The 11,145-nt window shown below is 41.3% G+C and overlaps 1 protein-coding gene across 1 annotated transcript; it reads right to left on the reverse strand.

Moving 5' to 3' along the window:
* Positions 1-5,374: 5,374 nt before the first annotated feature.
* On the reverse strand, positions 5,375-7,235 carry LOC105032693 (uncharacterized). The gene is made up of 3 exons (XM_029261104.2): positions 6,845-7,235; positions 6,507-6,677; positions 5,375-6,425 (listed from the first exon to the last, which is right to left on the reverse strand). Exons 1-3 carry the CDS (start codon positions 7,227-7,229, stop codon positions 5,641-5,643), a joined length of 1,341 nt encoding a protein of 446 aa, XP_029116937.1. The 5' UTR covers positions 7,230-7,235; the 3' UTR covers positions 5,375-5,640.
* Between the last annotated feature and the right edge of the window lie 3,910 nt (positions 7,236-11,145).

Below are 11,145 nucleotides of genomic sequence, written 5' to 3' on the forward strand. Positions count from 1 at the left end.
TACAAGGCGCACATGAAGAGGATGGTTCTGAAGCTGGGTCTGAGGTGCCTCTGCCACAGCAATAGTGACAATGAGGTCAGGGCATTTTCTTCAGATGAAGACTAGGTCTTCATCTTTTTGTATTTATTTTTAGTGCCTTCATCTACAGAAAATTCTATAATATTTTTTAAATCAATGAAATATATATATATATATATATATATATATATATATATATATATATATATATATATATATTTCAACATGTTTACTTTTCGTTCAAGCTTTCACTTCTTTGTGATGTTGGTATGGTCGGCTTTTTACCTCGATCAAAGGCTTGAATGGCTTAGATGGATCAGTCGGATTATTTTTGTGCTTGAGCTGACTCTATTGATATTGTCCAAAGCTTCTACTTTATCTACATGGACTTTTTGGAAGTCACAAGCTTGTGCACATGCCAAGCATTGAATGCTGATTGGTGATGTATCACTTTTGCAAATCAAAAAAGATTCATTCGGCATTGCATGTTAGGGAGCCATGTAGTATAGAGATCTAGATGGGCTCGCATTTAATACCGATATCTACTTTTCAGGAAGTGTGGCTTTTGAAGTCCTTATGGTGGTGACATTTATCGCATAAATAATAGGGCATTTGAATTCACTCAGACCTGATATAAATAGAAGCTCTGCAGGCTAGGGTTGGTATTGCCTTAATTATCTTTTTCAATGTTGTGGTGGAGCTACCTTGTCCAATGCTGTAACGCTGTCGGTGCTTTTCTTTGTCTTGGGAGATCTCCTTCCTTGCGGTCAATCACCATATGCTTTGAGGGAGTGCTTCAGTGGGTGTCCTACTTTGGCATGGGGGGTATTGAAAAATTCTATTGCTTCGATTAAAGGGTTGTAGAGGCGGCCATCTAGGCTTTTTGATGCCTTATCCTCCACAATAAAATCTTGGACCATTCTAGAGGGCTTGCTTTTTCTCTTGCCCATAGTTGCTTTCTAGCCTTCTAAAAGAGAAGTGCCCATGCCATTGCTGACATCCTTTTGAGGTGGCTGGTAAGCATCGCCAAACAGGGAGGGCTGCGCTCTTTGTCAGGTATTGCTTCATCTAGAAGTCTGGCTCATGCTTCGAGGATGTTGGCTAGGCCCTTTTGATCCTTCTTGCTTTCTTTGTTATAATGAGCTTCACTCTATTGAAATGTAATGAGTTTCTCTAGAATGTACATAAACTTTTTGAATAAAGTACTTCTTTCATTGAGGCTCTTTTTGATGTGTCATCAGTGCTTCTCTTTATTACTTTGGGATGAGTCGGTTCTTCTCCCATAGTCATCATCGATTTTTGCTGGCAAAGATGTCCAAGGGACTAATCCCTATTGGCTACAGTGGGACATGTGGCTGCATCGGGCCACTTATGGCTACAGTGAGCTACATGGGATTTTTTTAGAGTATCTTGGTTGGCTACAGTGGGCTACGTTAGATTTTTCGAGGACTTGCTTCGATTGGCTATAGTGGGCCACATTGAATTTTTTAAGGACTTATCTCGGTTGGCTACAGTGGGCTACTCGTGTCTACAGTGGGCCATGTCGATGTCTACAGTGGATCATCTTGACTATAGTGGGCCATGTGGCTACAGTGAGCCGCTCGTCGCTATAATGGACCACGTTGGATTTTTCAAAAACTCGGTTGGCTATAGTAGGCCATCTGTGGCTATAGTAGGTCACATTGGATATCTTGAGGACTTGCCTTGGTTGGTTACACTAGGCCATATGGCTATAGTGGGCCACTCATGGCTACAGTGGATCATATTAACGGCTATAGTGAGCCGTGTGGCTATAGTGGGCCGTCTTGGCTACAGTGGGTCATGTGGCTACAGTGGGCCACGTTAAATTTTTTGAGGACTTTCCTCGATTGGCTATAGTGGCCCATATGGCTATAGTGGGCCACATTGATGACTATAGTGAGCCGTCTCAACTATAATGGGTCGTGTGGCTACAGTGGACCATATTGGATTTTTCAAGGACTTGCCTCGATTGGCTACAGTAGGCTGTCTCGACTATAGTGGACCGTGTGGCTATAGTGGGCCATCCATGCTACAATGGGCTACATGTTGGATTTTTTGAGGACTTACCTTAGTTGGCTATAGTGGGCCACCCGTGATCACAGTGGGCCACGTTGATGGCTACAGCGGGCCATGTGGCTATAGTGGGCCACATTGAATTTTTCGAGGACTTGCCTCGATTAGCTATGGTGGGCTGATTAGCTACAGTGGGCTATGTGGCTACATTGGGTCACCCGTGGCCATAACGGGCCTCATTGAATTTTTCCGGCAGTACAGCCTCCATGTCATAGGAAGCCTCGGGGAGCCTTTCACTCTCTTTTGGATGCTGAGCCTTGGGAGGCTCGAGGCTTCATCTGTATGTGGAGATCAATAGAGGATCCGACTATTTGATTGGGTTGTTGTATGTTGCATGAGCCTTTCAAGACTGCTTTCGAGAATACCATTGCTGGGGCTGTGCATTGTTCGACATGGCTACTATTCCAGCCTCTCCTTTTTTGGGTTGATTGGTAGTTTTATCCTTCAAACAATATTATAAAATAGAGTGTCAGATAGGTTTTCATTATAAATAAGAAGTGTATTTACATAAGGGTTGGCCATCGGTGGCAGTACGACGATGGTGCCATTGACTTCTCTTGAAAGTTAGAATGGAGAGTGATGCCTCCCAGGGTGTTGTTCCCTTTATCTCTCCAATTTTATCTCCTGCCCCCCCACACCTTTAGCGGGGATGGAGATGGCATTGATGATGCTAGCCGTTTATCAGTTATTGTTGTTCTTCTCATCAGAGGCTTGATTTTACTGCTCCCACACATATTTACTGAGACAACCTCTGTGGATCATGGCTTCTATCTCATCCTTGAGCTGGTGGTACTTTTCGATGTCATGGCTGTGGTTACGGTGGAAGCAACAATATCTCCTCCTGCTCCCCTTGTCCGAAGAGGACTTCGTCTGTCCAAGTCATTACAAATACTCCTGGCCTTCGATCTCCATCAGAATCTAGGATTGAGGGGCAGACAGAAGAGTGTAGCTATTGAATTGCCAGGGAGGACTCCTCAGGTGATAGCTCTTTCACGATCGGAAGGATTTTCTCATGCTTTGAGCCAGCCAAGGATCTTTCTGACTTCTCTTCTTATCGGAGACCTTCTTTCCTTCCAACTTCTTACGGAGCTCTTGAGCTTCTTTCTCCTAGATGTACTTCCGAGCTTGGGCCAATAGGTCAACATAGTCTTTCAAGAATTTTTTGTCGAGGAAAAAAGTAAGGTGCTCATTCCGTAAGCCACGCTTGAGCGCCAACATTGCCAACGATTGGTCAAGATCTCATACCTCGAGTGTGATAGCATTGAAGCGCATGATGTAGTCGTGTAATGACTCATCCTTTTCTTGCTGGAGAGAAAAGAGACTATTTGAGTTCCTCGATTAGGGTTGGCAGTTGCTAAAGTGAGCAATGAATAGCCTGCTGAGCTGTTTAAATGAATGAATGAATCCTAATTTGAGTCTAGAGTACTATGCCCGCATCGACTTCCTGAGGTGGCAAGGAAGACAAGGCATAGAAGGATGTCTGAAGCACCCTAGAGTATCATGAGGTTTCTATAATCCTGTTGATGATCAAGAGGATTTGTGGAGCCATCATATGGCTCCAACTGGGGTACTTTGAACTGACTTAGGATCGGTTCCTCCAGGATGATCTGAATAAATGGCAGTTGAGAGCTAAAGTCGAGGTCATCACTACTCCAGTGAGGCCCACTTTGGGCTTCATCGAGATGATGCTCAATATCTTGGACTCTCTTGTTGAGTTCCTCCTCCTGTCGGGAACTTTCGGGCTTAAGAAAGTAAGTCGGGACCGAATTGCTAGTGGAGGAAGAGCTTTTATGATGTGCTTTTTCCCTCAAGCTCCAATGGGAAGATGAACGAACTGGAACAATAATAGAGTGGCGAGAGTACCATCGGAGGGTAGATTTTGGACTCTGGGAATAAGACCACTAGCTGAGATGAGAGAGAACTGCTCTAGGATTCGTCACTGCATAGCATTGGTTAGTGCCTAGATCTACTGAGCCAGGGCTTTGAATGACAGTGGATCTATTATGGCCAAAGGTTGCACCGCAATGTATCCACCGATAGTGCTGCTGTGGTTGTGATGGGCGGATTACTGGTGGGAGGCCATGGAGTTTTGTACTCTTATTTGCACCATATTTTTCTTTCTCTCAAAGAGGCCTAGGCTCCTCTTCTAGCACCAATCTGTTACCTCAAAGCTCCGATGGGGTACTGACGTGGCTATAGCTGGGCATTGGTCCAAAACTACGATGTCAGAGAGTACTTGCAAAGGAAGTCCACACTTATCGAGAGTGCTCTGGAGGGAGACCCTCTGATGTTTAAGTTAGTCGGAGCTTTGAGAATAGTGAAAAGAAAAGATAGCAAAGATGGAGCGAGAGAGCTCCTCCGTGCTTATGGGTGTTCTTACTTGCTTTTTTTTTCTTACCTCAAGATCCCCTTCATATCTCTTTTTATCTGAAGAGTGGGCCTATAGGCTACTAATCAGAATCTGCATTTGTTAGATCTAGCTCTATAGGCTGTTAGACTATGTTATGATCTTCTTTATGGGAGGAATCTCTCTCACTTCTCCGTATTGAGATTGTCAGTCATGGATGTCAAGTACAGACTTCACCTGCATAATGAGCTGAATGGATGGTTTCTAGGTTTACAGCTAGTGTGGCCTCACCACATTATCTTAGGCACGTCTTTGTGGAGAATTGGTATCGATAGGTGGATCTTTCCCGCAAAAACATTTGTACCCGAATTAATAATAAATTGTACTTTGATATTTATAATCCATATTATTATATGAGTCAAGTTATTCGTTGCTTACTGGGCTGTCTAATTCATTACTTTATATTTTACTATTTTACAGATTCAGAGGACTAGCTTGACTCAGAGATTCAATATGGGAGAGCATTAGAGGCAGACTTTGATATTTTCATTTTAGATTAAAATTTATTAAAGTTGATACAAAATCATGGAATATTATTTTGTAAGACATTTGGTTTCATTATTTGAATTAAGTCGAACATTAATTATTTAAATTTTATTCTGCTGTTGCTTTATGACATCCTGATGAGATATCTTGCATGCTTGTGAAGAGAGTTCTTCATAAATATGCGATAGTTGCCAGGATCCTTGGCTCACGATCTCAGATCGGAAGTATAATAACATGTTACACTCATCTGTATTTGGATGGGCCCCACAAACCAAATAAAGCTACTCAAGTTTTATAGACATATTTGTCATGCTAGTGCATTTGCGGTGTGCATTTCAATTGCTCATATAGGGATGTGTAAGCAGTTTGTCTAATCCATCCATTGATTGGTTTCAATAAAATGTGTGTATTACATATACGCAAGATGAACTTAAATACAGGACCAATTCTTTCATTGAACTACAAAGAAGAATTGCACATTTGTAAGAATATCACATCATGATTGCCCAACAAAGATATCGACTGATAGAAGCCAAATGCTCCAAGAAATTGAAGTAAGAACATTGCTACATTTCCTTTTTCTTTCCTTCAGTTCTAGTTTCACCTTGAGTTCTCATGATACCCAAAGTTCATAGTCATGGAATGATGTTATTTTGAAAGGTGGCGACCAGATTGTTTCCAAATAGCTTGAAAGGGAACAAGGCTTGGGGCATATCCAGCTCTCTATGTTCTCTTTCAGCCTTCCCAATTTTATCTGAGATCGTATTTGATGCTGCCATCCTTATTTCCTTTTCTTGTCTCTGAGATCTCTTTTCATACACAGCCAATTTAACCTTCTCTTCCTTCAGTTCCCTTTCCGAAGCAGAAACCATACACTGCATGTGTTCTCCTTGATCAGAACTCGGCTTCCTTTCCAAATGCACTGCTCCATGGATGGCGTTCAATTTGCATTGTCTATAAATCTCACTTAACTTCTTTGAGGTCATTTCTTCTGCCATCAACTTCACACTAGCGGACTGGTTCCTTCTGATAACATCTATTACCTGACGCACACCATCCCTGAAGCGTTTGAAGCTACACCCCACAGTCTTTTCCTTGGCCTCTATTTCATCAAGAAAGGCTTCAATGGCTTCAGTTGCCACAGGCCATTCCTTGAGCAGAGACACAACAAATTCAATATTTCCTCTGATGTTGGTCCATGCAACCAGTTGTTTACTTGAAGATGGGGATGACAAAGCTTCATTATTACAGAAATATCTAGGAATATTTGCCATGGCAGGAGACAGCTTTGAACCCAAAGCTGGAGTCGCAGTCATTGATGACAAAGTTGTTCTCATGGGTTGAAATCCACCAAGTGCAAGCATTGATGGAAGAGTTGTTTTCCTTGGTTCAGCTACTGCAGGCCAAGCATTTTTGTCTCCTATGAAGATGGAAATGAATGAGAGTGGAATTTTTGATTGTAATCTTAAAGTAGAAATGTGGTAAGAAGAAACCTATGTACCTCTATATCCAGCAGACATTTGAATTCCATCCATTTGGATGTCCCTTTTTCTCCAGGTTTCCATCTCCCTAGAAATTCCAAGGGAAAATCTAGAGGTTGTAACAGCTGGTTGTTGGCTCTGAAATACTGGAGTGCTTGGCAAGTTCAACATGGAGTTCTCATATGCAGGTTCTGGTAGCAGAATAAACTACAGTTAGCATCTTTTTTTCCCTTCACTTCTAGTGCAATGATGGCATGGTCAGCATCATTTGGTACTAAGATGGATCATGGAAAACACGATTCGAGAGTGAAATGCATGAGCTAAGTAACTTTGCAAGGTTTTAGGATCTGAGTGTTACCGAAACAGTAAGATCGAACTAAGGAAGATATGCCTGTGTTTTGTCGACACACTCGCCTTTTTCTTGTCAAGTTGCTTGGCAACTTTGGCTCAGGAAGCTTGCTTTGTTCAGCATTGTTCTGCTTGCTACTTGGTTCAGCTAGCTTTGGCTCTGGTTCCAGAGGGAGGATTGTACTACCTTCACCAGCTTCAATTACAAGATTGCCTTGTATTCTCTTTCTCTTTCGGTCAGAAGCTGCCTCTGCCTCTCCCTGTTGGTGGTTATATTCTGCTTCTTTGGCTTCTAATTCTTCCATAATGGGCGTCCAGAATTTGAGGAGTTCCTCATCCTCAGAGACTGGGAATGTTTGTGACCGAGGTGATTTGACTTGCTTCTCATTTATCATCTTACTGTGCCTATCAATGACTTTGGTTAAAATTAAATGAGCAATATGGCATGCCAGAATTTGGATAATGGAAGGCAGATAGACATGTCACGACTTCAGTTCAAAGAACAAAAGTCTCACCATAAGTTCATAATTGGTTAGACAAAGCATGTTAAGCTTCCTACCAGAAAAACAAAAAAAAGGATTAAGCTTGGGATTGGCCTAATTCAAAGTGTCTCAGAATTTGAACACATTTATCTGGAACCATCATTGGTATGCCTTCCAATTAGAAATGTTCCAAATTTTTCTTTTTGTCCACTCTGCTATTCTTGCCGTAAATTTCTTGTCGATAGGTACTTAGCAGAGTCTGAATTCTAACAAAATGATATCAAACATACAATTAAGTGCTGGCTATCACTATTCTTTATTTATTTTTATAACTTGTTAACCTAAATTTAATTGATTCGATAGATGTAACTGTATAAATAACAACATATGCAGATGCAATCATCATCTACAAAAGCCTCAAGGATATGATTATCATAACGTTCTCATAAGGTTTACTCCAAAACTAATATTGTCATGAGGTATGTTACCCAGACCCTTCAATTTAAGCCCAACTTTGAGAGCGTTTGCACCCAACACCGACATAGGAGCATAAGTGTGGCATTTTGGTGTTCGGTGATAGCATATTTTAAGAGAACAAAAGGTTTGGATGTCTACACATGCAGACACACAATTTTGATAGTATTCTCTCACATTATGTTGTACTCCCAGATAAAAGCTTCTATTAAAAAAAATATTCTGATAAAGTTGGATATGAACGTTTGTTGGTTAACTAAACAGTAAGGCCTGTTCAAGGAACAACCACAGGATAGCCGAACACTTTAAAATCAAATTTAGCATTGACCAGAAGGGATTTTGTGGACAAAATATGATGATCAACTTGGAGCTGGACTTAGTGTTTCATGTTCTAAATCACCAAGAACAAGCATTATGCTCTTGTGCCATATATAAATAAGTACATGTTAATCTACTAAACTTGCATTTTTTTCAAACTATTTCTAGGTTCACCATCTGATTGGATGCTATATGGGTTCTATGCTGGTACAATATCAATATTTCTGGGGCAGAGTTTGGTTCAATATATTGAGACTTAGTATGCCCTTTGTACTAAGTCTTTGTACCAGTTCAGTATGGTATGCTAGTGCGGGTGGCATACTGCGTAGTTTATAGCTAACACTTACATCTGGTTTGAGAGTTACAATTTGACAATGATAATTTCTTTATTGAGGATAATTTCTAATTTTCACACTTTGATTTCATTGATCTCCAATAGGAGTATTTATAGATTACAAGGCCAGCTATTACAGCAATTACAAGAAAAAGGAACATCTTGATTATATACTCAGTAAGGTCAAAGAACCAAAAGTAAAATTGCTAAACAAAGAGAAACCAAAAATAGGTGTACAGGCTAAATATGAATATATGTTGACTTACTAAACATAGAGAGAAAACAAATAAGAGTATATGCCAAAAGTAGAGCGATGAGGTGGAATGAATATGTGCTGACACACCCCCTCAAGATGAAGAGTTAGGACCACGAATCTTCAACTTGTCCCTTAAGAACCTAAAACGTGAGGTATCCAAGGGCTTGGTGAGAATATCAGCAAGCTGATCTTGGGTGGAGATGAACTGAACAGATAGTTAATGTCATGCAATACGCTCACGAATGAAATAAAAATCAATTTCGACATGCTTCATGCGAGCATGAAAAATAGGATTGGCCGAGAGATAAGTGGCCCCAATATTGTCACACCATAGAATGGGGGGGCCATGTAAGGGATAGCCAAGTTCTTGAAACAATGACTCAAGCCAGATTAGTTCAGCTAATGCATCTGCTAAGGCCTTGTATTCAGATTCTGTGGATGATTGAGCAACTATCTTCTGTTTACGAGATGCCCATGAAATAAGATTGGGGCAAAAAAAAATTACATAGCCCCCAGTGGAACGCCTATCAGTTCCACTACCTGCCCAATCTGCATCGGAGAAGGCTTGAAGAGAGTGAGAGGTTGATCTTTGAATTTATAACCCATGATCAGCTGTAGCTTGAAGGTACCGTAAGATGCGCTTGACCATAACCCAGTGATCAGAACTAGGAGACTACATAAACTGACATACTTTATTCACTGCAAAGGAAATGTCAGGGCGTGTCAATGTAATATACTGAAGAGCTCCAACAATGGAGTGATACTGTGTAGGGTCTGGATAAGAGCACCCCCTGAATCAGAACCCTATGTCATGGCCATTGGGGTCTGAACATATTTACAATCAACCATGCCTGCTATTGAAAGAAGATCTCTAATATAGTGGGTTTGAGATAATAATAATCTGGTAGAGTTTTGAACAACCTCAATTCTTAAGAAAAAATGAAGATCACCAAGATCCTTAATGGAGAATTCTGTAGCGAGCTGACGAAGAAGTAGAGAGATATGACTGGAGTCATTGCTAGTTACCAAAATATCATCAACATAGATGAGCACATAGAGGATATAAGAGTTCATCCTCAAAATAAATAATGAAGGATCAGTCTTGCTGGCAACAAATCCTAGTCTGAGAAGAAACTGGGAGAGACGGTGAAATCAGGCACGGGGTATTTGTTTTAACCCGTATAGAGATTTGTGGAGATGACAGACATAATCTGGATGGTCACGATCCTCAAATCCTGGAGGTTGTGACACGTAAACTTCCTCTATCAAGTTGCCATGCAGAAAAGCAATATGAACATCTAATTGCTTGATGGACCAATCTTGAGAGATGGCAATGCTTAGAATAGCCCGAATAGTAGTAGATTTGATAACCGGACTGAATGTCTCATTGTAGTCAAGACCAAGCTGCTGGTGAAACCCTTTTGCAACTAGGCATGCTTTATAGCGTTCGAGAGAGCCATCAGCCTTTCTCTTGATGCTGTACACCCATTTACACCCAATCAATTTTTTTTGTTGAGATGAACGTGGAACAAGAGACCACGTACCATTACGAACTAAAGCATTAAACTCCTCAGTCATTGCAGCACACCACATAGAATGTTTAGATGCTCGAGTATAACAAGTAGGTTCTATGGTGAGGATAGTGCTAGTGAGGGCGGATGGTTGTTTAGGATGGGATCGAAGCACCATAGAATGTGTACGGGTGGGTTGGGTAGGTTGTTTAGAGGAGGTTGTGTCTTGCTGGGAACTTGTCATGGGGGAAGATGTAGGAAGGGAGGGTTTTACAGATAAGAGATTGCAATCGGGGTCAGTAAGTAATCTGGTCCAAACAGATACAGAGTCTGTAGTACTAGAGGGGCTGGAAGAGAGAATGATCATGGGAGGAGGTGCTGGGGCAGACTGAGACATGGGGGATGCAACCGATGGTGAGGTGGATAATTGGGGCAAAGGAGATGGAGGAATGGATGGTGGAGTGTTGGCCTCTCGTAGAGGTCGAAATGATGTAACACCCGATGGCAGGGAAGAAGGAGATGGTGGTGGTGGACAATCCAATAGAGAGTGAGATTGAAAAGAAAAGATAGATTCGTCAAAGTGAACATGCCTAGCGATATATGTATGATTTATTTTCACATCAAGACATCGATAAGCACTATGAGAGGGACTATAGCCGAGAAACACACATTGTTGAGAGCGGTACTCTATTTTATGATGATTGTAAGGATGAAGAAAGAGAAAGCATAGACACCTAAAATTCGTAGGAAGGCATAGGATGGTGGTTTATTATAAACGAGTTCGAAAGGGGACACACCTCTAAAGACTTTAGATGGCATCCTATTAATAAGAAATATAGCCTTTTCAAAGGCATAGTGCCAGTACAACATGGGTACAGATGCATGAGCAAGAAAAGATAGACCGGTTTTCATAATATAATGGTGACGACGTTCAAC

The sequence above is a fragment of the Elaeis guineensis genome, chromosome 9, assembly GCF_000442705.2.
Source record: "Elaeis guineensis isolate ETL-2024a chromosome 9, EG11, whole genome shotgun sequence".
Lineage (NCBI taxonomy): Eukaryota > Viridiplantae > Streptophyta > Magnoliopsida > Arecales > Arecaceae > Elaeis > Elaeis guineensis.